This window comes from Ochotona curzoniae, unplaced genomic scaffold (genome assembly GCF_017591425.1).
Source record: "Ochotona curzoniae isolate NIBS_2020 unplaced genomic scaffold, NIBS_Ocur_1.0 contig_64, whole genome shotgun sequence".
Taxonomy (NCBI): domain Eukaryota; kingdom Metazoa; phylum Chordata; class Mammalia; order Lagomorpha; family Ochotonidae; genus Ochotona; species Ochotona curzoniae.
In genome coordinates this window covers 25,709,939-25,736,845 of record NW_024466502.1, presented here as the reverse complement: position 1 = coordinate 25,736,845, position 26,907 = coordinate 25,709,939, and the positions used below count along the sequence as shown (strand labels likewise).

The following is a 26,907-nucleotide window of genomic DNA, read 5'->3' as shown; positions in this document are numbered from 1 at the left end:
AGAAAATGGTTGCGATGATCACTTCAAGCACACAGATATGTGGCCTTGCTACAGAAGTCTTTACAAACTGAGAAGGCTTCATGTTGCTGCACTAGTCAGCAAGCAATGCTCTTTTTCATGTAAATACAGGCACATCTGAATATTGGAGGAATAAAATGCATTTTGGCTAACAGTTTCTCCATACCAAAGTCAAGGCAACGTCTCTCACACTCAGACTTTTTACTCCACGTTCATCCTAAAAATCAATAAAGCATATAATATCAGGTATTTATGAAACACAGTAGATTAAGGTATAGGCTATATAAGAACACTGATGATAACAAAAGCATCAACTTGAAAATGCAAGCTATGATGGTTATCGCACGTGATGAGACTGTGAACTTGAACACAGAAGGTGATGCAGAAAGTGATAGAGAAAAGCAGATGGAGAGCCTGACCCTGTGGAACAGTACCTTGTCAGATTATCCGAACAAAAGCGTTGCCTGATACAAGGCAATTTCACCCTTCTCCACTGTCAATCTCCTTCACTCCCCTCACCTGACATAACTTTCCCCTTCCCCTCGCTTCACCAGTCCACTGGTGGCCAAAGACAGAAGAGGGGAACACCTGAGCCCTGCACAGAACGTGACTCTCCTTTACCTTAGTTGCAAAGACAAGTGCGATCTACTTTCCCAGGGCTTTCAAAATGTGCTACCCCTCTATATTATAGAGAAAACTTCAGTTTTCCACCTTTACCTGATGCTATCAGGAAAGTTCAGGTAGTACAGCACACAGATTGGCAGACACATCTGGATTTTTTTTTTACATGTGAGGCTGACGTTGGTTTATCTTTCTTCTATTTTATCCATTAGTTTATTGACCAGATTATACTGGAATGTTTGTGTTATTTTTGGAGAGTAGTGGAGCATCAAAGTCAGAAAAAAAGGGAAAACAGTGACAGGTAATGAGGCATCAAGGCAAGACCAAGGAGAGAAAATATTTGCAACTGCATACATTTAAAGCTGATTTAGACTTCTAAAAAATTCTACAATTAACATTATATATTTACAATTAAGGGCTTTGAAAGTTAATATTCTCCCACACATTTTTTTAAGTTTTGAAAGAAACCAACATTTAAGAGGTCTCTGCAAAACACTCTTTTTGCCTCATCAAACAGAATCTTGGTATTTACTAGCATTTATGCATACATGCTCAGTTCTGAATGATGGTTGGTTAACTGCTGATTGGGGCCTGGAAGACTAGGACAGCCCAGGTGACAGCTCAGTGTATTCTTTACTAATCATTTAACGAAAAAGCTGCCATGAATAAGGAATTTGCATTGCCCAAGAAATACATATAACCTTTGTAATAATAATAAATGCAGGCATAGATACTTTTATTCAAAATATTGCATGTGTGCACAGGGAAAATCAGACAGGTTATATTGGAAAAGAACCTGCAGTTCATGAAGTTGTTACTAAGATTTCCCATTTAAAAATACTGCCAAACACAAAATGTTAAAAGCAAAAAAAGAAGTCTGTTTAAGAAACTAGTATAAGCCCCTAATGGAGTAGGTGGCATTTAGATTTTAGTCCCGCATGTATAAACTTCAGAATTTGACTTGAAAGAAACATTTGTATCTATGAACACACATCAATTATAATGAGGCAGGGAAACAATCTGATTGAAATGTTCATATGATTCATTGCAGAAACGAACTTTGACCTTCAGTCCACCTGCGCAGGTGATAAATGGACTCCTCCAGCTGATTCTTGGCTCATATGGAATGAGGGTCACTGTGCTAATCCCTGAGAATCAGCAGCACTATCGAAATCCCACCCTTGCAACCCCAGAAACCTAGTGCCAGGCCTGGCTTGAATTCAGATTGGCTTTGGAGAAACCAAGGGACCACAAACATTGATCTGAACAGATGAGAGGACCAAGAATTTTCCTATATGCTCAAGAGTGACAACACTGCTGATGAGTGATATGAAAAGAATTCTTAGTAAAAGGTGTTTTTGTGTTGTTATTACATATAATGTATGACTTGGGTACTTCATTTACTGGTTTGATCCTGTACCATTTCACCTGTAAAAACCAGACCAATTACACTCACTGTATCTGTATTTCCTAGCTGTCACATAGCTTGCACTTCTACACTATTAGTATGTTTGCCACCACTAGGAATAACAACTCCATCATTAATTAAAGGTTTCCAAGTGCTAGAGCTTTGTGATTTACTTTTTATTCCTTGTATGTGTATCAAATCCTCAATCTTTTCAAGTAAACACTGACGTTTTCTCGTTAAGTCACTTGCCTGAAGAGCTTGAATGTGAACTTGACTATATCTTTATGACTCCATATTTCATTTTAGATCCACTCTATCCTGTTTACTATAACATATTACATGCATTATGTATGCACAGTTTTATCCACAGGTAAGGTACACATACACAATATCATCTCTACAGATATATAAACATTACTCATTTTATACAATACAAACATACACTTCTAATGCAAATTCTAGAATGTCATACCAATGCCTTTTTTGCTTTTGTTTTGTAAATTTTAAAGCCTACTGAACAGAGAAGAGTAGGTATCTAATATCTAGGGAAATAAGTATGAGGGTATGAAGATAATTTTGAATGAACTATTCACTAATAAGTGTGGCTGTTTAAGTCCTTCTCAGAGATTACATCATTAGCGTCACTTAGGGAGACAGTTACTGTAGCTACTGCTTACTATGTGGAATCTAAAAGTAAAAACTGAACTTATAGAAATGGAAGAGCTTGGTGGCTATGGGAGGCTGGGAGTGTGGAGCGAATGGGGAGAGGCTGCTCAAAGGTACAATCTCTCAGTTATAAGAGTAAGTTCCGAGGATCTAATATGCCACATGATAACCATGGGAACTAATATTATATTGTATACTTGAAATTGACTAAGGGTAATTAATGAATGTTTTAGGGTACCCCCAACCCCATCAAGACACTAACAGGAAGTGATGGATGTGTTAATTATCATGATTGTGCTAATATATATGTATATCCTGATTGTTCATAATATATATGCATATCCAGTTAGCATGTTGCAAACTTTATACAAAATTCTACTTTGTTATTGTATCTCAATAAGGTAAATAATATACCCTAGGGAAAAATGCACATGATCCAGCATGGGCTTCAGTTTGCATACAGGGTAGACAATTACAGAAGGGCTGCAATTTTCAACAGACAAGGCCTGAACTCTAACCCTTTGCTCCTAGAGAAAGGATAAAAGAGCCCTTTAGAAATCATTACCTAGGAGTCCCATTTTTCAACATCTTCAAGAGCGCTCTGCTATAATTTCCTATCAAAACAAGATAATGCTATTTGCTATATTTGATTTCCCTTGACTTTGTATATGAATAATAATGATGATGATGATAATTAGATAGTGACATTCAAAAGACAACTTTTTGTTTTTTTCCCAAAGTGAAGGAGAAACGTGCAGGGAGAATTAGAAAAGGTGCACAGAGGTCTTAGTCTAATCAAAACACAAATTTTCTGCTCTTTTGAAACACTCTGTTCTTTGGCCTAATCTTCTCCCAAGGAGGACAGGCTGAATGGAAAGATGTGGACAGGTGTGCCAGGTCGGAGCTAGGATGACATGTCTGGGGAACAGGAGATGCTGCAGTGCCCATTATCCATTGATCCCCTTGGCAATTCTTATTTCATCCTGAGAATGTGATACTTACTCTTGTACTGCTCTGGCTATGGAAAGGGCCGTAGATCCAGTTTCATTAACGCTATCTAAGGTCACATTTGGCAGGTCATCATCATCACTGTCACTTTTACTTTGTCTGGGAGATAGGCCTCGGGGGTCCATTTGTGCTGGGAAAAAAAGGCATATATAATGAATTAAAATTAGTGTGCAGAAAGTTAACCTTGTCCTGGACCAACATCAAGCACCGAACGTCTCTTGGGGGGCATATTACACAGGTGGAGGTCCCTAGGCACCACAGGGAGCTACCAGGGAAAGCTGTGCATCTTACCGACTGAGTACTCATTAGGACCTCTACTTGTTCATCAACTTACACATCAGTTCTCAAACATCCCAGATGGGGTTAAGGAACAGAAACTAAACTGTAAAGTGTACAATACTGCAACACTGAAAACGTAGCCTGTGAGCTCCTGTTCAGCCCTTGAGCTTCTGCCCTGTGCTTCTGCGACCAGGCTGCTGTCCACCCTACTGGTCATTACCAATTTGCCTGGAAGGTTCGAAGCATGACGCAGAGGAGGTAATAAAGGCGTAACACTTTTATAACAGGTCTTAAAAAGAACAACACGGATATGGCCAAAAGCAAGTTTCATGTAGTGTGCTTCTTTTTTTTAATTTGTACTTTAGTGAAGTGTTACCTCATAGCTCCATACTGCACTAAGTGAAGGGCCAAACACAGAAATATAACAGAGATGGCAGTCTTTTGCATTTCTGTGTAAATTGCTAGGAAGTTCTGTTCATCTCTGTCCTGACACCATTTTTTTAAACAGCATTTTCAAACACAATTCTCCTCCCACTGTGAACCTGCCACAGCAAGAAACATCCCCATGTTCTCAACCCTGCCAACTGGGATCATGAGATTCTTCATATGAGAGCATTATCATCACCATTTATTATGTTAACACTTGTTTTGAAAAAATCTGATTTCATTCCCACTTTCGTTTTTCTGTGAATAGCGTTACCAATCACTGCCTAGACTCTCCATCAGCTCTCACTTCAAGCACCCACACACATTTTCATGAAAAGAATAGCACGCGCCACACCACAACCTTGCTGATAACACAGACGGCTTCAAACAGACCCAACTCTACAGGACCTCATCCTCTCTCCCTGGTTCCCCAAGTGCCAAAGCTTGCCAGGGGAAACAAAATGTGCTAAAACCACAGTGACAATGACATTGTGTACATTTACAATTTTATTTATTTTTTTCCCAACCATTTTTTGTTACTGTGTATCACACATTCGTTAGACCCATGCAAGGCAATGTCTTATGATTATGTGTAATATTTACAATATTACTCAAAATATATGCCTAAGGAGTTTCAACAAACTTATAGTTAAACTGGGTTAGTAGGGAACAGGTATCTGTTAAATTTGATGTGCACTAGGGTAAGACATACAGATATGTACATATAAGTAAACCAAAATGTGTTGTGCATAATGGAAGGGCTTGGCAAACTTTGGGTGAGTAAAACAGAAGATAATTAAATTGGTAGTCATCAACCAAAACCAAATCTGCCTCCCAAAAAGATTTTGGTAACATTAGCCATATTGGTTTGTCACATGTAAAGGTGGCAGGTAGAGGTCTGGGTAAGGTAAGATATTACTGGCATCTACTAGGAAGAAGTCAAAGGTTTTGCCATAACACAAGATAGGAGGTGCCACACAACAAAATTCACCAGTCTAAAACTGTCAGTTATGCCCAGGATGAGAAACTGATCTAGAGACATTTAGAACATACAAGGTGTTTCACCTTGTGACTTTTAAACGCAGAGCTATGTCCTCATTTTAGCATCACTAACAAAGAAATTAAGCCATACATTGGATCATGAATATTTTCTGGCCTGTGGTCCAATGAAACAGCTCAGTGTTGTGTGAATCCACATTTACAACTCATTTAAATACAGAAATCACTTTTCCAAAGGTCAGGAATATGAGGCAACATTCAGAAACAGCTTTGTGCTACATCTCCAGAGAAGATACGCTGCAAAGAGTTGTTGCTGAAGCTGTGCAGAGCAAAGCCATCAGATCCCAATGATAAGAGTTGATCCATTCAGTCACTTCAGTGGCAAGGAAGGCATCCTATCATTCCAGAGTGATTCTGGGGGCTGGCGTGGTGGTACATCAGGTTAATCCTCAGCCCTGTGGGGCCAGCATCCTACATGGGGACCTGTTCATGTCTGGACTGTTCCACTTCAAATTCAGCTCTGTTTATGTCCTGGGAAAGCAGTAGAGGATGGTGCAGTCCTTGGGACCCTGCACTGATGTGGGAGACAAAACAACAACAAAACAAAAAACCCAGCTCTAGGGCCTGGCTCCTGGCTTTGGATCAGCTCTTCCCTGGCCCATTTAAGAAGTGAACCAACAGATGAAAGATCTTCTCTATATCTCCTCCTCTCTTTGTAAAACCTGTCTTTTAGATGGATGGATGGATAGATAGATAGATAGATAGATAGATAGATAGATAGATAGATAGATAGATAGATAGATAAAGTCTTTGAAGAAAATATTTAAAAAGTAGGATTTTGACTACCTACAAAAGAAACTGGCTAAGTTGATCCGTATTACAAGCAGTGAATTCTTGTTCTTTGCTTAGCCCCAGGGAAGAATCCTGAGAAATGCATCATCAGGCAATTTCATAGTTGTGTGAACATCCTACAGTATACAAAAGTACTTTAACAACAGAACAACTAGCCCTGGTGCTATGACTCAGTGGTTAAATCCTTGCCTTAAATGTGCTGGGAGTTCACATGGCACTGGTTCTAATCCTGGCTGCTCCAATTCCCATCCAGCTCCCTGCTTGTGGCCTGAGAAAGCAGTGGAAGATTGAGCAAAGCCTTGGGGCCCTGCACGCATGTGGGAGACGCAGAAGCGCCTGGCTTCTGGCTTTGGATTGGCTGAGCTCTGGCTGTTGCTGACATTTGGGGAATGAACCAGTGCACAGATCTCTCTCTCTCTCTGTATCTCCTTCTTCTCTCTCTAAATTTGCCTTTCCAATTAAAAAAAATGTTAAAAAACAGAAAATCAGAAGCAAAGTGAAATTTAAAAAGATAATATGTTTCCCATGAACTTTGTGAAGACCTCCTGTACTTAACAAAAAGTAAGGTGTTAACATCACTACCACATCACTCCTAGGAAATACAATTTTGGGCGATAATTTTTGTACCTGCAGCCCATTTGGGTAGATGTTAAGCAGCTTGATCATGGAACAGAAGTTAAGGACAAATAACGAGTATGCAAGCAGCAGAAGACCTAAGCTGACATAGCCAGCCTAGCCAGGAATTCATAGTTTCTTTTAGAGATAGCCTATGCTGGAATGATTCATTTAACAGACGTTCATAACTACTCAAAAGCAGCCAAGAAAATGAATATCAGATATAGCTAGGCTTCCAAATCACATATTGTGTGATGTTACATACGCCTATGAATGTCAACAATTTAAAGCTGTTGAAACCTCATGCTCTAGATGCCTTTTGCCAAAATAGCAAATTATCAAATAGCCAAAGAAAAGATAATATTGTGAAGGAACCATTACACCCAAGACAACTGGTGCTTCCATAGGTCAGCAATACAATTCAATGATGATACAGGCAGTTGAACAACAAGCAATCGGGCTCTGTACTTTAGAGTCTAACTGCATGCAAGATTCCAAGTAACTCGTGAGAGTTGCTGTATGATTATTTAAATGGTTATGTTTATCTATTGATGAAAGTTTAAATTATGTTAAATATGATATCCTTTCTCATGTGCTTTTTCAGGAGCATAATAATTGAGGAATTCTTTCCAATATTTTCAATAAATATTATGAATACATCTGCTGCCAGCATGCTGGGAAAATCTTTTTATCCATACCTTCAGCCAAGCTGAGAAAGTAATTAGAAAGGCTTTCTAAAATCTGCAATGCTGATGAGGTCAGATGATTAGCTTATGTACATACTTGCATAATTCCATCCTATTTTTAGTAAATGGGGATCAGGGCATCTACTCTAGTTAACCTCCATTAGTCTTTGAGAGTCTCAAGCCTTTTACAAAAGACTCAATCTCTGGGGCTCCCATTCAGAGACAACAGAGAGTTGCAGGCCCAGAAATTCCCCAAGCTATTCATCCATTAAGTAGAAGAGCAGATGATCCACAAACATCTGAGAATAATTTATATTTGACATTTCATTCTTCAATAAAAAAGGGGATCAGATATTTAGTCTGTGCTGGTTAAAGTGCCATGTCCTCCATTGGAGTGTCTGGGTTCTATTTCTAGTCTGTCTCCTGCTGGTGTAGATGCTGGGAGGCAGCAGGTAAACAGTTCATGCAGTTGAGTTCCTGCCATCCATGTGTACTCTATGAATCTGGACTGCATTCCCAGAGTTTAACCTCGCCCAGCCCCAGCCATTGTAGGAATAAGGAGAATAAACCACCAAATGGGTTCTCTCTTTCTCCTTCTCTTCTTGTCTCTCTCATTCTCACTCTCAAATCTGTCTCTTGCATACACAAATAAAATAAAATTAAAAATTAAAAAAATCATAAGTTTTGGATAATTGAGCTTAGTGGTGCCAGGGAAGTCATTCCCTGTTTTGAAGGCTTCTAGAACACTGTGCATTCAAATGTACCATGAATACAAACAGTTCAATCTATTACCTTGAACCAGAAATAGTTTAATCTATTACCTTGATGGTTAAATATTTTTATGGTATACAGCTCCCCTTAAGATCCTCCACTAAATCAAGTCTTTCTGTATCTTTTTGTGGATAGTTCTCCGAATGACTCTGGGTTTGACTATACTACCCGACATGTCTCATGAGATGTTAGCAAATGCTAATGCAAGCAGAGGCTTGCAAAGTATTTCTACAATGGGTTTCCTCTCTCTTGCTATTTTTTAGAACCATGTCACCATGAGAAAAAGCATGGAGGAGCTCATAAGAGGGATAATCTTTAGCTGGCAGCTAATCCAACTAATCCTAGAAGCCAGACATGTAAGGAAGCTACAGTAGCTTCATCAGTCACATGGTAGCAACCAGATTACTGTAAGCAAATGAAACTTGGAAACTTGTTGGCAAAATTTACCCTAAATCTACTATTTTACCCAGCAACATTGCTTCCCAGGGACTGCATGAGCATGAAGCTGGAGTCAGGAACCTAGGGGCTGGGTGTGTGGGAGGAATCAGATGTAGATACTCCAATATGATTTGCAGGAGCCTTCATAACCAGGTCATATGCTGGCCAACCCAGTACTTCACTATCTGTTTGAATCTACTCAATTCTGATCAGACTTGTTATGCCCCAGTACACAATCATGCATCATACCACTTCCACAGCACCTTTCAGATAATCAGTTGTAGTAATCTGGATCAATTACTGCTTGTTACAGTTAGGCTAAATCTCCTCTTCTCTCTTCCCAAGAGACAACCTTGCCTTTAGCGGAATACATCTAAGTGGAAATGTATTGTCTCTTAGAAAAAAAAAAGCTCAACAGGGCTTTCAATCCAAAAAACTCATGATGCACTTAAAGGACTTTGACTTCATTTCTATCCCTTCTTATCTTGGGCTTAGAGCTGAAAGAGGACCATAAAGTAGATGTTTCCAAATTTATGGTCATTCAAAGCACTACTTCATACCTTGCCTTCTTCAAGCTACCTGAGGCATTTACAGTCTTCTACTGTCTCCCTCTTCCCAAATAAGAAGCCTGACTCTGACACAGTGGCACCCACATTCATCCACACCTCCACCCCAGCATAGGTGCTGTCAAAAGATTCAATGTCCATTCTCCTGTTCCGTAAGGACATTTTCAGGGAGTTGCCTTAATGAATGTGCATCAAGGCAGACAAACATTTCCTAAGAGGACTGCACTCCAGAAGGAGGTGCTGATCCTCTCCTCGCATGCCTGAAGGCTGCAGGAAGGGGATCCTTGCTTATGGGAGTGGAGTGAGGCAGCTGGGCAGGCCCTGGTTGGGCTTCCCTCTCTCCCTCCTTCACCCTGGAGAGGCTCCTGCTTTCTGTCAATACACTCATCGTTGGCTGTTCCAAGACTGGCATACATCCTAGTTAGAGAAAGCTTGGCTACGAGGAGAGCTACTGTGGTAATTAGGAGAAAAAAGAGCAATGGGGTACTAGGGGAAGGGATGATATGGGAAAATGGATGCTTGAAGAGAACTGTGTAAGGGGGGAAAAGCAGGGGAAAGCCCACGTATCATCAAATAGCAGAGTCCTTTTGCAACATCTTCTGCGCGGCTGTTTGAAAGACAGAGAGGGCTGTCACAGAGTGTCTGCAGGATTAAAAGACATAACTCTGGCTTCAAAGAATGTGATTTTTTCTGTTACTTACAACCTTCTCAGTGTGGGCAATGGGTTTCAAACACCAGTGCTCAGTTTCTTGCTGCCATGTCGGGTATGAAGAATAAAGATGGTAGCAGATGACAAGTATTTCCCAATCTGACACTTAGCAACCATCACTCCACATGATGCAGACAGTACTTCTATTCCTACTTTTTCAAATGAGTTCCACAGAACCATTTTCTGAACCCCTCACCACCTCTTGAACTATTCAAATTAGGCAGCTTCCCTTTCACATGCACCTTGTAGTTTTAAGCTTTATAGAGGCAGACCACATATTTACCACAATATAAAAACTGTGACTTTAGCCAAAACATATTCACCAGAAATCCACGAGGGACCAAACATTCTTTTGGAAGCTAGCAAAAGGGGATCAAACATAGCAGATTAAAACTCCTGCTTTCACATCAGTGAGACAGATAGTAAATGAGTGAAAAACAATAAAACACACAATATTCTATATGATAACTGCCTCAGAAGAAAAGGCAATGAGGAAGCTCATGGTCTGTTGAAAAGCAGGTAGATCATGTGGACAACCTTAGAGATGGGCGCCAGGAAACCTCCAGATGATATTGAACAAGGGTATGAAGGAGCTGAGAAGGGCTTGCTCTTGTCTAGGTTGAGCACAGGAGTTGGGGTACATTGCAAAAAGAGCAAACAAGTGCCAAAGCACTGAGGCGGGCTGCAAGTTTTCCACGCTTGGCACAAGTTTGAACCTTGAGTCAATCAGTGAGCGTGTGAATGGGTCAGAGGGCCTTAGGAAGTCCAAGTTTTGCTTTAGGCAAGAAATGAAGCCCTGTAGAGAGTACTGGGTAGAAGACGGGCATGAAGTTGGAGACAGCTACGTGGGAATCATCACACACATTATCCTCCCATTCTCAAAAACCCACACTACCTTTTAATCTCTTTGGTCATCTTATGCCGGCTATGCACAGAGCAGTCAGTTAATCCTCAGGATTACATATGTTTCATAATATGTGCAGCTGATAATTCTGAACTTACGTGATTTCAGAGTAGCAGCTGTTCATGCCTTACTTTTCTGGCACACCAAGGTATAAGGGGGGAGAAATATTTGCAAGTAAATAAAGCTTGAGTCAAGTACGGGGAACTTCAAAATTAGTACCAGCACTCTTCTGGATCCCAATGTACTTACTGATGCTCCAACATCTGCTAATGAGACTTTCTACTTTGCCAGAACAGCAGCTTCTGTCCACAAAATTCCAAATACAGATTTAAAAAGTCGATCAGGTTGTTACTGTATAGATGCTACATGCCATTTTCCCATCTTTTCTCCAATTTTTTCTATTTACTCACTAATGTATAAAGATGTTTGCCTACCATTATATATGCGTATAGTAATATATACTATATACCATATACATTACCTTGATACATATATCATATATATAACACCGTAATAGTTCCCTTATACAACTCACGTGCAAGATGTACTTCTGAGTCATAGCTGTCAGATATCCCCATAACTGTCATGACTGTTAGTAGGTTATCACTCTTCGTTTTTATTTGCAGTTTCTTAGCATTCTCTCCTGTACTGAGTTCAGGGGATAGGCAAAGTAAGGCCCACGGGGCTTTCCGCCTGTTGCACTGAAGTTTTATTTAGCTTTCCTCATTTATTTATTATCCTCATTTATTTCAAATCTGGCTGCTTTACTGTTAGAACAGTAAGAATGGAATAGCTGTCACTGGAATTAAAAATACTATCTGTATTTTATAGAAAGCATTGGTTGATTTTGTTAACACTGTTGAATCCCCCTGCTCTTCCTCCCTTCTTCTGCACAGCTCTAAGTGCTATTTTCCCTCTGGGTTCCACAGGTACCCTTCTCCTTCTGCATCTCTACCGGTGGGTTTCGACAAGCCCACATCAGTGCCTCCCTTCCGTGGCTGTTCTCTCAGAGGGTGTGAGCACCAGGCACAGGCTCAGAGATCCCCTCCCCAATCCCACTCTTTTCCTCACAGCACACAGCTGAGGAGGAGTCCACCTGCTTCTAGAAACAGATCATTTCAAACTCAAGTTCTTTTCTCTCTCCTGGATCCAGCTTAAATGACTCATTTTCATTTCACTTTTCTCATTAATTTCATTTGTCCCCCTCATTAAACAAGGTAGAAATTGTTTCTGCTTTCACTGCATAACTTCTCTGAAGTCCTTCCCTTCCTTTTCCTGCTGCTTTCACTGAACGTCCTCAAAGTCCCAGTAATTCATTCACTCCATGTAGCCTTATCTCTAGTAACTGGATAAATACAGGCATTTCTTTAAAATAACCATGCTTTTTAATCCTTGGATTTTTCCAAGTATCTAACAAATAAGGTACAGCAGCTGTCCACAGCCATTCTACAATTTAACATTCTAAATCATTACTAGTCTTATGTCCAAATAACCATATAATCCAGCATTACCACTATTTTTTTCTCACACAAAAATTGCCTAATAAAAAATTTACTCTTTGTGTATAATGTCACCTTTTTTAATGAACCTTTCATTGTCTAACTACTGCAATCTCTACTTTAAAAAGTAAACACATACATTCTTGATCTTAGGGGTATTTTTGCACTCTGCATTAAGAATTACAGTTAAGCACATTTTTAATTTTTATCCACAATTCTGTCTACTTCCTAAGGAGAGAGAACATGTCAATTTTCTTCTCTTGTCCACATTAAAATGGAATCTTTATTAATAAAGATGATGTTATAAATGCAGAGTTGCAGTTAAAATGGCCACAGGTAGTTTTTGGTTGGCAGATGGTCCTGCAATATAAAGATGAAACTGTCTAGTCACATAAGTTTAAAACTGCATTTTTTGTTTATTTTATTCTTTATATATATATATATATATATATATTTTATTGATTACATTGCATTATATGACACTGTCTCATGGGCTCTGGGATAAAACTGCATTTGGACCTATATTCTAATATTAACACATGTGTGTAGTAAGTCCCAATCCCAAACACTAGATTTCTGTTATTCAATGAGGTCTCAGGTTATTATACTTTTTATCTAAACAAAGCACAGGATGACACATGAGTGAAAACTTACATAATTTTTCAGCTAATTTGTATTTGGCACATTTTTCTTTCTTTCCCCCAAATAATTTAAAATTCTCCTACATGTCTTTCATTTCTATCCCAAGGCTTAGAAACTGCACTGAAGGGTTTTATCATTTAAAATATAGTTTAGAATTAATGTTTGTTGAGATTATTATAATAGCTACAAGGAGTTCACTTTATGTTTTAAGTGTTTTTGTCTGAACGGCAAAATGACAGAAAGAAGGAGACATAGAGAGAAAAATGGATCTCCCATCTGCTGGTTCATTCAAATGATGCGAAGGCCTGGGAACAATCAGGTTAAAGTTAGGTGCCTGGAACTCCCTCTGGGTCTCCCACATGGGAGGCAGAGGCCTAAGAACTTGGCCCATATTTTGCTGCCATCTGAGGTACATAAGCATGGAGCTGGATCCAAAGTAGAGCAGCCAAGATTCAGGATTTCAACTGGCACTCCTATGGGATGTGGGCATGGCAGCTTGTGGCGGCTTAACTCATTGTGCCACCAAGTTGGTCCCAGTTCATTTTTCTAAAGACTCATTGCTAAAACTGTTCTTGTTTGAAAAAGTAACTGGACACAGATTTACAACTGTCTTGTGTTTCTCGGGAGCATGCGGTGGAGTACAAAAGGCTTCTCTGATTTCAAAAAGTCTCTACAGTATGCTGTTAGTAAGTGTATGTCTTCCTTCTGCCTGGTAACCTTAGACAGCCCCAAGTCCTCAGATTTCCTGAGGTGGAAACACCACAGTGCATCACCTCTCCCTTTGCTCACCTCATTCAAAGTGCTTCAGACCCAAGCCAACCAGACTTTTTTTTTTTTACATTAATCCAATATTGGAACACATGTGTGGTAAAACAGATTCAAAACACTGAATAATAAAATCATTCTGTGATGAGTTCATATGGGGAATAATGTAAACATCACCCTCATTTTTATCTGTAGGGCTCAGAGAAGAAGATTTCAATTTTCTTATTTTTACTGTCCTTATTCTGAGAAAATGAGTGAGACACAGATCCTCTACAAGGGGAGTTATGACCCCCATGGGTGGAAGGCACTGCTGTCAGGTTTGGACAGATCCCTTCCTAAGACAGGGCTTTAATGGAAAGAGGTCCTTACAGACAGCTGGTCCATACAGACAGTTCAATGTTGCAATTCCACTGCCAAAGACTTCATCATTCAGTGGCTTATGCAGAGAAGCCAGGCAACCCTGAGTGAAAGAATACATGCTTTAATACATATTCCATTGGCAGAGAGCACAGGAGATCTACTGGTCCTGTTGGTTTTCCCAAATTCCTAAAAAGGTCACATGACCTTCTTTAGGAAAGCTCACCATAGTTTTGTGAGAAAAGGAAGGTTCTGAAGATGATTAAAAGCCGTGATGGAATACAAGCAAACATGCGTCAAGCTGTATGGTGCTTGAGTATACTGTACTAGCCGTTAAACAAAGACCTCTGATACCGTTTTAAATAATGGAAAATTGAATTTTCATTGGTAAACGTCAGTGACATTTATGTTTAGGTAACTTCTGAAATTTATACTGCCCTAAGAGTATACATTCTGAACATCATCTAGCCTGATTTCCTTGACTAAAGTTGCTGGGTCTCCTTAACACTAAGCAGTTGTTGTTCCTATTAAAGCTGCCATGTCAGAATTTATGTGACTCTACTTAATTCAACCAAGCTAAGAGGAACACTGTATCTTTATCCTTCATTATGCTCTAAAAACAAACTAACCAAATGATATTCAGTCGTAATTGGTTGGATTACTGGCACCAATACTGATGATATGATTTTCAGGTCTTTTTGGATGAAGATAAGGGATAAGTAAATAATCGTACCAAGAAGAGTCCTGAGTTTATGTTGGCTTACTCTGAGCTGCTGAAGATGACTATATTCTCAATAATGCCTGTAACTACATATGCCAATCACAGCACTGCCAAAGAAAGACTTCATCTCTCAGTGGCTTTTGGAAGTTGGTAAACAGAATACGTTATTTTCCATTTATGTCAGATCACACAAAAATATATAGCCAAAAGCTCGCATAAGCTATAGTTAAAAAAGGCAGTTTACTTTTAAGTATGAAGGATTTTTGTATGATGATTAACATTAAAAATGATTACAATTGGCCAGGGAAGGAAAGAAATGAGTTTGTTAATAGTTGCACTAGCTGCTTGGTGGATAATGAGGTAATAAAACACATAACTGGAGGTATACTACCTCGATGACTGAAGATTATACCAATGGGCACAATAATGCCACCAAGGAGTATATCATCACTTAGTACTCAGTTGTTTGATGATAAATGGATGACATTCCGTTAAAACTATGACTCGGATAATGCAGAATGTATTCTCCCATCACATGTCTGATCCATTTTCTACAGCATACAAGGTTTATTACTCTTTGATAAAGTTAGTAGTTATACAAAAGTATAAAAAACACTGTGCAAAACACTAAAGTGAAAACAGAGAAAAAAACTGGGAAATGTCAGATCTTACTAGGAAGCCTCCTTCCACAACCAAATAATTAATGGAATTTATCTTTCAATTTTGAAGGAGGCATTTCTAAACATCTACTAAGTAAGCTAGGATAATTCTAAAACTGTAATGCTATAATGATTATTAGCAATTGGGTAGTGCACAGAATTTTATTAGACTCATTAATCTAAGAAAATAAACATAATTATAACAGTAATAATAAATGGTGGTTGTATCTTTATTTTGTGGCTTTCCCTACAGAAAACAACTACTATTAGAACACGGCAAGACAGAGCAGGCATGTCTGTGTTGTCAGCCCCCTTCTAACTAACCCCTTGTTCAAAAGAGCTTCGGGCAAGAACCAGATGTGTCTAAAAATGACACACATGTCGATCTCTAGAACTCAGTGAACCACATTTTGACAAAATTGCCCTACACCTAGAAATGCTAACCTATAGCTTGAGGCTGTTGCATTCCATGTTGCAAGATGCTGGAGAAAGACAAATACAAAATGTGGTACTCTCAAGGCAATAGATAGCAATACAAAATTATTTCATGCAATTCATAGACACACACTATATATTTTTATGATATCATGAATCTTAAATCTTGACAGATAAGTGATTTAAAAACCATGCTACCTAGTTGAAGGAAGTAAGGAGCTGAGATATTGAACATTGACAAATTTTCCAAATAATTAAGGCACACTTTGGGAATCAATCCCAATTATAGCAAATGGCTTTTCAAATTTGGTTTAATTCAAGGCTTTGCCACTTTTATGCTGTGTCCTTAAGTGGTATGGAAACTTACATGAATGTCAATTTTCTCATCTATGAAAGATGAGCAATGATACAAAAATGCTGGCTATTATGGGGCTTAAAAAACATATGCAAAGCACAAAAAATACATAGGCATTTAACACACTTATTGTTATTTAAATGATTTTAATGAATATATCTAAGATTTATAACATAATTTTCTATCTACTATCTTCAAATAGACTGACAATAATTTACTCTTTTTTCATTATTACTGGTCATTATTTTCCATAGTAGTTACTATGCTGTAATAAAGTATTACCTCTGAGGGCTAAAGAGCTATGTAAGCCCATTTGCTCCCATCAAGAAAGACCTTGTTGCAATTATTCAAGTTCTTGCTTTAATAAAAATGTTGACATCCTCTTTGGCTTCCATTTTCTGTCCTTGGTATCCCTAAAGACAAGGGAAATTTCCTGATCTGGGCAGTGAAGCAGGATATGGGACTCTCATAGGCTAACGGGCAAATATAGACTGGTAATGCAAAATCAGCAGATCCATTTTCTTTTAGTAAATAAATCTACAGGATGAACAGTGCTTGAAAACCTTTGTGGCTTGGCATTACACAAAAACCCATTGCCAAAACATTTTAAGTGACCTGAGTTAGATAAATAAAGACTAAGAAATAGTCCTTTCTCTTGTTTTCCTTTGCCATTTTTATTTGCTATTTTCAAAGCCCAGCTGGAAGAAGCATATTCACAGAGAATATCTCAGTGAAGAGTCAAAGGTTCGAAAAGTGAGGGATCTCAAGGCTCTTGCTGTTAGGTAATTTGGGATGCAAGCTATGCATGTAACACACAATTTTTGTCAAATACAACATATGTATCTGAGAGGACAGTCCAGTCTGCATTTCAGTAAATCTACACAAGTTTGCTTTCTGTATGCTCCATTCGTCACTCTGGTCCTGACCAGGAACCCTCCTCTTTTGAGTAACAAAACTTGTAGTTTTTTAGCGCCCAGCCTAAATACCAGCTGGTCTACCTTCATTGCACTGTCTGGCGTCTTCCAGAGTCTAGGTCATGCTCCAGAGATTTATAGGCTAGGTCTCCTGAAAGTTCCCTGTGCAAGAATGGCCTCTGTGTTTATAGAGGGCTGATGTAAAACACAACTTCTGACCAGAGCCCTGGGATATGGCACAAAAGAGACAAAAATACAATGGAGAAATGGATAATTCTTCGGAAATGTGGAAGAATTAAAACAAGTCAGACATAACTATCCAAGATTTGTGATTAGGTTTACTCAACACACCTTTAAGATTACAGATCTGAAGTTGAAGATTGCATATCCTTTTATGAATGTAACAAATGGGCACACCATGGTAAGTACATCATTTATCCTTTCTCACAAGGAGATATTTAACTGCACTGTGCAAATGAAAATAATGTTTTCCTTCTCTTTAAGGTTTGCTGTGTGCAATTTATGCTTTTAAAATCCATTACAAACTCCAAAAATCGACTGTACTGTTAACAGCTTTTAAATCAAAGCAACTTGTTCTGTGGTCAGGACAGGAGAACGGGTCGATTTATTTCATAAAACTTTATGTACAAAGAGACTGTGTCTGTGAACTTAATGGAGAGAATATAGAGTCAGGAGGGGTAATTTTTATTACAATTTATAGTGGGATTATCCATACTCCACAGTTTTCAGATTTTATGGCCCTACGATGCTGATACAGTTAGCTGCAGTAAGCTAGGAGGCATAATTTGTTTCTTCCTGGCTGGGAGATAAATTGACATGGGTAAATGTAAGAAACCTAGCAGATTCTATTGTCTCAGTCCAATCAAAACCACTACTTATCCTATATCTACAGGTAAAATATTTTGCTTGAGAATGAAAGAATAAATAAGAACTCATGACTATTTTTACATGACAATATCTTTCCATTAAGACCACACAGAAGCTCTAAGAACATTTCTCACTGCAGGGGTTCAGTTCCAGCAAGTGTTAAACTGCATCAAGCATCTATGCTATGCCACCAAACACCCTTCTATATTAATTACTATGAGGTACATTAAGCTTGGGAAATGGCAGAAGTCACTCACAGCCAAGGACACCAGGTGCTACAGATGGCTTCCTGACTGGCAGCAGCAATGACTGCGGATGGTGGCCAATCATCACAAACAGTGTTTTTCATAGTGAGTATACCACTGGGTGAGGGTGTGTGTGTGTGTGTGTGTGTGTGTGTGAGAGAGAGAGAGAGAGAGAGAGAGAGAGAGAGAGAGAGAAACACACATGCAACTGCTTCACAATTTTGTGTGTACCTTTCTGGAAAAGGTATTTGGCCAGAGAATGAAAAACATGTCTTTTGTTTCTACACGTTCCAAGCTAGAGTGTCCTTGTGGAAAGTCATGTCCATGTTTAGGGCTTCAAAATATTTGGTAGATGGTAATCAGAAGCCAAAATGTGATGACATTAACAGCATCTTGCTGTTTATTGCTTTATGTTGTGGTGTCTTCTACTTCATGTAACACAAGGTTCCTCTTACCTACAGGATTCAGGAATGCAGACCAATGCTGGCCGTGGTATTCGCATCTCACATAAGACATCACACCTACACATGGCTACATATGCTCACTTTTTCACTCCTCTCTTTACTCAGACGATATTTATGAAGGATTTATTCATGTCAAGCATAATGTTAGGAAAATAGTAGCTAATGGAACTTTGATGTTCTGGTTCTTTCATGGAATTTAACTTTCAGTGAAGAATTAGGGGAGATCATTTCATCTATTTTGTCCTAGGAATAAGTTTTTGGAATAATAAAAACTACATTAGGTAAGCAAGTACAGTTATCAACAGAGGAGCTTATTATTGTATGTCAATCACTCCTACAGTCTTTCCCTAGAAAAACAAGAAACCTGCATAAAATAGGGTTATTTTTCTAATTCTACTTTATTGAATTCCTAAGCTCTACGATATTGAGGAGACAGTTTCAATGACATATTTTCCAATGGCTATTCCCACTTCACCGAGTTTTACCAAAACTCCTATCACTTCTGACACCAGCATCCTATTTGAGCATCAGTTGGAGAACTGGCTGTTCCACTTTTGATCCAGCTCCCTGATAATGCACCTGGGAAGGCAGAGGAAGATGACACACTAGAAAACACATGGGAGACAGATGGAATTCGTTTCCTGTTCTCAGCGTGGTCCAGCCCTGGGCTGTTGTGGCCATTTAGGAAGTGAACTAACAGCTAAAGCACGCACTCTCTCTCTCTGTTTCTCTCTCCTTTCTTCCCTCCCACTCTGTCTCCCCATCTCTGTAATTCTTTAATTCTTACAAATAAATCCAAAAGTCTTTAAAAACCTCTCATTTTTGTCTCTAAATTCTTGTTAATCCGTCATTTTACTATTTTATTTTTTCTACATGAGATTCTGGGACACTGGTTTCCTTGCTCAGTGGGTTGAAGTCTTGGCAAAACTTACAAACACCACACCAGCTGGTACACATATACTTACACTTAGCCAGTGGTTTAAAAAATAAAAAGAGAAAGTAACATTTTATTTCTACTAGATAGTCAACATACAGAAGAGTGGGGAAGGGGGAGGAATGGGATGAACGGATACAATCAAGGCATTTTCTTTGCTACTAAAATGAAATACAGTCTCAGAAACAAAGAAAAGAAGTATGTCACAAAGTAATGCTCCAAAACCACAGCAGATAAATGAAGTTTCAATTCAGGTTTGAGTTTCAAATAAAAGGGACAAGTTCACTGCATTTCCATACAACCCTAACTGATCTTGAAATTATAGTTGCCTGAGTGTTTTGGTTTATATTGTTCAAAATTTCTACTATGAGATGGCAGTACAAAGACCATCATTTCTAGGTAGCACTCAGTTCCATAACACAGGATTTCAGGGGGTAGGTGATCCAGTTAGTTGCGGAAGAGAGAGAAGAATCAAGACTCCAGAAGATAATAAAAAATGGTAAGGGGTGGAAGAAAATGGAAAATGACATCTGAAGGAATAAGAGAAGGAAAGGTAAGGAAAATGGGGAGAATGTGGTGAGAGAAAAGAAGGTGGAACCAAGGTGGACTCCTATGCGGGGAGCTACAGAAAGCTGGGGGCGAATGTGGTAGCATTGCTTATGACACCATGTGGGACACCTCATCCCATAGCAGAGAGGCAGTATGAGCCTCCATTGTTCTGCTTCCAGTCCACTTCCCTGGTAATGTGCCTGGGAAGGCAAGGGTTGATGGCCCAGGTGCTTGGGCCCTGCAGACTCATGCAGGAGATTCAACTGGAGTTCTGGGTGCCTGGTCCAGTCCTAGCTGGTGCAAGCACATTGAGAGGGAACAAGCAGATGGCAGATGGATCTCAAGTTCTCTTTCTCTCTCTGCCTATTCTTAAAAAGAACCAGAACATCAAAGTTCCATTAGCTACTATTTTCCTAACATTATGCTTGACATGAATAAATCCTTCATAAATATCGTCTGAGTAAAGAGAGGAGTGAAAAAGTGAGCATATGTAGCCATGTGTAGGTGTGATGTCTTATGTGAGATGCGAATACCACGGCCAGCATTGGTCTGCATTCCTAAATCCTGTAGGTAAGAGGAACCTTGTGTTACATGAAGTAGAAGACACCACAACATAAAGCAATAAACAGCAAGATGCTGTTAAAGTCATTCCAGTCTGGCTCCTAATTTAAATATTTTCATCTGTACTTAAAAATTAAAAGAAGGAAAGAAGTAAGTAAGTCTTAAAAACAAAAGGAGGACAGACTTCTAGACAAGAGTCACAGTGAGAAGCATGACCCAGTAAACACAAACAGAAACACACCTTTAAGTATGTAAACTGGTGGGTCAATGAATAAAATTTCCATGGAATACTTTTTGGGCAATGTCCTCCAGGTGTTTCTCAATCTATCCCATTTGACTGTCTGTCCTGTTGCCTTTCCTTAAAACCGGGGACTGGGAGGTATCAAATGACGTCAGGTTAACCCACAGCAAGCAACTCACAGCGCCCAGGGCTCCGGTGCACTGTTACAGACAGCTGATTTTGAAGAAGTTCCCAACACTGCCATTGCTTGCAATGAGGACACTGCTAACCATTTACATGGTCTATAGACCAAATGCCCAATCAATGAACTGATTATTATACAGATAAAAAAGATGGGAAAGCCACTTGGCCATGAAAAGCACACACAATTTAGCAACAGCATTTCCCCTCACGCAAACATGGTTTCAGCTAGGCAGAGTAAGTACTTATTCCCGTGGAACTTGCTAGCTCCTTTTTAATTTACTGTACACAAAGGCAAATATCAGGTTATTCCTAAAGAAAACAGAGTGCCAGTTAACTAACTCACAATTTACAGTGGAAATATTGTGAAAGGGCTGATGAAATAGTAGGATAATTTGAAACAGAAAAGGAATTATTAAGAGAGCAGAAATCACAGAGTTGCAAATTATTAAAAAGCCAATTTAAAACCGTGCTGGTAATGATTCTAATATCAAGTTACCCTTTTGCATTCTCTCTCTTTCCCGTAGGTCTTACAAGCAATTAGAAATGTATCTGCTAAATATTTTTGCAAGTATGCTTGTTGAAATAAAGACAGATGTTCAATTATCTGCAACATAATTTCATAAATACTTCTGATACTTAAATAAGCATTCTCTTGCTGCATATCATATTGGATAATGTGAAATTAGAAGTATTATATTTAAGAGTTTTCTGAAGGAAAATTAAAAAACAAACCCATAAACCAAGACTTCTCACAGAAATCCAACATGTAGTGTTCAATGGTACTAAATTTTATCAGAGAAAACCTTTCAGGTATGGTTAAGATGAATAAAGACAACATCAAAGTATTAGTCAAATAAAACAATTAAGTATACATTTATTGAGATGTAAATTGGGTATGTTTATGCTAGGAGAAAACTATTCTAACCAATAAAATAGTATGCTTGGCTATTTTACTCAGGAGCTATTAGTCATTGCAGAACATCAAACCCATTTTGCTAACTTCCAGCTTAAACTCCTTTCCATACAAATGGCTTTGTCTCCTTTGTATCTTCACATCCTTAAGTGACACCTGCCTTTAAGTAAGTTAGTTTCTACATCTTCCAACGGAAAGCTCCACTTAGCCTCACTTCATCCTTTTGCTCTGTTGGCTCTTTTTTCTATTCAGTATTATTTTACTTGGGGTGGTGAAGAGAGCCCATCAGAGTCACCTATCACTGTGGATGAAAAGCTTATCTGGCATTTTCTCCTGTCTTTTGACTTAGAATAACACAGAAAGCTTCCCTCTCCGCTCTGAGCGTCCTAGAACTGACAGAACCAGTATACCTATGCCAGACAAAGTAGTAGGTTAACAGATAATAATTTCAGATAAAGAGCTGAAGCAGCCAAAGTGTTTATTGGAATTCATTCAATTTCTTACACATATCCAGAAACAAAACAAAACAAAACAAAACAAAATAAAAAACTGCAAGTTTCAACTACATGTTGAAAATCAGGTAAAAACAAATAGGAGCTGTCTGCAATAAAGGATTAAGATGTATTCAATAAAATTCAATTTTTTAAAATAAATACAGCTGACTGCTTTTCTCTATTTAACAAGCTTCTGCCTTTGCTTTGTAACAATGATAATGAAACACTCAAGTCTCATCAAAGTCTACATTTAAGTGTAATAACCAAAAATAGGAGCAACATTCCAGGCCCATTTCCTCAGAAGCACAATTAAAACACACATACACACAAGCAGATGGTTTATCTGTAAAAACCAAAGTGAGAAAGAAAGTATTAATCTATGGTTAGGAGTCCTTAAGAGGAGGATGTGGCAGTGGGATCATTCAAGAAGGAAAGACAACCATACATTGAAACAGAGGTTAGCTGCCCAGGACTATTCTGGAAATAAGGACAGTTGACACCAGGATTCCACTAAATGGTAAGCTAAAAGAGGAGTGAATCCTGCATGAGGTAGACAGAAGGAGTGAGTCTGTGCCAGGACTCAGAAGACATCACCATCAATGAGTAGGCAAACTAACAGCAGAAGGGAATTTAGTTAGAGACCTGAAATAGGCCGTTTCAGATCCCATCACACTCAGATAGGGTCTAGGGTCATAATTTTCAGCAAGCTTTACAGCAATCACTGTCAAGACCATATTTCCTTTCAAAAATATAAATGGCATCAGTCTAAAAATATTCTTGTGGCTACTTCCTGTAGGCTGTTGCTTTTCTGAGCAGTCAACAGGAAGAAAATGGGGTGTGAGAATTTCAGACGTCACCTTGGACACATGCCTTTGAAGCTGATGAGTGAGCGCTAGGAAAATGAAGTGTGGTTCTGGAGGATGCTTCGCTCTGTGTTCACCTATACACATTAAGGAAGACACCTGGCTCCAAAGGCGGTGACTAAAGAAAGTGCACACCCAACTCAGTTGGCTTCCTTGTGGCAACATCAGCACAAATCTGTCACACAATCCAGGGAAGAGGTCCTTCAGGTTACCCCTCTTCCCGTTTTAAATCAGTAATAATAGTAATGTGATGGTGACCTATAATAAGGGATTTCTCCAACATGACACTATCATTCTAATAAACAGTCTTAAGGCAGTAAATATGTCTTACACAATTTTGGTTGACTTGGCTACCAGGTTTGTGTGAGAGAAAACATGACTGGGTAGAAAATTAGAGCTTGGCTTTCTCCCTGTACCCAATTCTACCTAATGACTAATTGAATGGGCATCAGATTGCTTTTGGGTGGCTAAAGGTGACAGTAATGGGGGATGGGGGAAGTAAAAGACCATCTGTAAAGGCTAGTAAAAGAACAAAAGGATGCTCTACCTAGATGACAACCAATTAATAATCGGTAAAGAAAATGTGATGGCTTTCTAGCTAACTGTTCATATATATATGTCTGAGAAATATTGATTATATATATCGATATCTAGAAAAATTGAAATGAAATTTTAACACTACCAAAACAAACAAAAGTGGAAATCACTGTGAAATCAGCTAAACGCAGAACAAAATCATTTTTCTCTTGTTGCTGGGAGCTAATCTTGGGAGTATGAGAAATATGTGGATGTCATACAATTTGTTGTTTAATAACTATTGCTGTACTGCATGATACCATGTAAATAACAGTACATTCTTCCTTCCCTACATTCCGCGTGTTGTGAATCCCTCACTCTGATATTAACATCGCTACACTCAAGAAAAAAATAATATATTAGTGATGTATATACTGACTACTCTTGAAGCTAATCTGGCAAAATCTGAAAAAAAAAGGTAACATAAAAAAGGAAAAGAAAAAGTAGTGAGGCAAGTACATTGGGGAACAGTGAAACACCCCCTGGCTGTACCAGATCTTTTCAAGTTCCAACTGTTCCAGAACCAATGATCCACACAACATGGAGTCATTCCTGCTGTCACAGCAACCTCTTCCTCCAGCTACATGGAGAGAGCCTTTTAGTTGGATCTTTTGAAACTGGTTATGGCAACGTCAATGACTGTTGAATGTCTCACTTTACAAGGTATGTTTCTGAATTATTCTGTACATTCTCCTAGATAATGAATGAGAAATATCTGATGTTGTACAATATTTGCATTATTAACTGAATGTAAATTGGAATGAACTTTTTCTGCTTTTTATTTTCAATATAAATCATACTTTTCCTGTGCATCTTGTGAGATCTTTTTCCATAACAACTTTGTCAATATTTAGAATTTGAATTCATTACTTTACCATGTAGATTGATTCCACAGTATAGTAAAAGCAATAATGTGTTATTAAAGACACTGCATGCATTACTCCTCCCTTTCTAGAATTATCCATTTTCATCTTATTACCAGGCTGTTCCTGACAGCACATAAATATGCTATACTTTCTCCTTCTGATAGCTCCTCCTTGGAGGGACTAAGAGCCAGACACTCCAGCTATCACAGCATTTTTTTTTTTCTGCAAATCTTTACTACAAACCATTCCTAGGAGGTGATTAGACCTTCCATTTTCCTTTACTCACATACCATCCAAAGAGGTACTCTCTTCAGTCTTTTGTCCTTCATTTCCACTGCCTATCACAGCCACCAATGACCACACAAAACCACACAATTCTCAATCTTTACATTATTCAGCCTTTGAGTAGCACTTGACCAGACTGAAAATCCTCTCCTTGAAATATTCACTTCACTTATACTCTCTTTATCATTCACACACTGACCTCACAGATACACTGGTCTCCATTCTGATCACTGGGTCACTTTTCTCTCCTAAGTTTTACATGCTTCTCATCCCTTCTCTTTTTGGCTCTCTCAAAGATTCCATCCTTGACTTTATCTGAAAGACTAAGAAGTTATGATCCTATGCGTTTCATTGCACCAAACATCTCATTTATTCTAATGGGTCCTGAGCTTATTTTTCCAAACTTGCCACTTATTTTCTGTGAGCTGTCCAACTTTGAAGTTTTTCCAAAATGAACACATTTAGAAAGAAATTCCATTCTCAACCCTCCACATTCACATCAACCTTCCACCCAACAGATGAGTCCCAAAGCCGGAAGTCATCCTTGCTCCCCTTGTCTCATACCTGCCATCCAATCCACACGGTAAACTTGCTGCTGGGACTTTCTACAGCGACCCACATTCTTGACTGCATACAAGAAGGTGATCTTCACAATACGTGAAACACATCATATCATGTGTATGCTCAAAATTCTCGTTCCAATCCCTTCCCATCACATTTAGAACAAAACCCAAAGAATTTGTGAAATAGTCTTTGAAGCTTCCTGACCTGGTTTCACTTTCCCATTCTGCCCTCATCTCCAGTACTCTCCCATTTTTACTGCCCATTTGTTCCATGGTTTCCTTGCGGGCCATCCTGACAGTTTATACCTATTCTGGACCAACGGTCCTTAAACTTTCCTCCTATTAGGTTGTATTTATCAATGCCTAACAGTCTTTGAACCCATGTATCTAGACTGTTCTAGAACACTTTTCCACAGATGTTATTAGCATAACTAACTTCTTGGAGACACTTTTGTGAATACACCTATAGGCATACCTTTCACTTATTAACTTTCCATTTCTTGAACATGCTTTGCTTTTCTTCCTGGTGCTAACACAATCTGAATGTAAGTTCTATGACAGTAGATACTTAATTGAACTGCAGCCCTGAAAACTAGAACTGGAGTTGGAAAATAATAAATAAAACATCTCAAAATGGAAGGGAGGAGAATCCTAATCACACTCCTCCATCAGAGCAATAGTGAGCCAAACATAACTTGTCTTTCAATTATTCTGGGACTAAATATTTGTAAAAACTCAGAAAATTTTCCAAAGAAATTCTACACAAACTACCCTAGGATGGAATGAAATTTTTTTATGAGGTTTTTATTTATAAGCATAATGTCTCAAGACAGGAACAAACAAAACTGTTCCCTACAGAGAACATTCTACACTTCTGAGCGCCACCAGTTTGAGGGGCTCACTGCTACATGCTCTGTAGGCATCATGCAAAGAAAGATCTTTCCCAAGAAGCCTTTTCTAACATCCTTC

The 26,907-nt window shown here is 38.7% G+C and overlaps 1 protein-coding gene across 2 annotated transcripts in view; it reads right to left on the bottom strand.

Moving 5' to 3' along the window:
• KLF12 (Kruppel like factor 12) overlaps positions 1-26,907 on the bottom strand; it is a 402,309-nt gene that overhangs the window by 115,776 nt on the left and 259,626 nt on the right. For both annotated transcript variants that reach the window (XM_040991291.1, XM_040991293.1), the window contains one exon: positions 3,716-3,851. In XM_040991291.1, the coding sequence (XP_040847225.1) occupies positions 3,716-3,851 (136 nt within the window). The remainder of the gene's footprint in view (positions 1-3,715; positions 3,852-26,907) is intronic.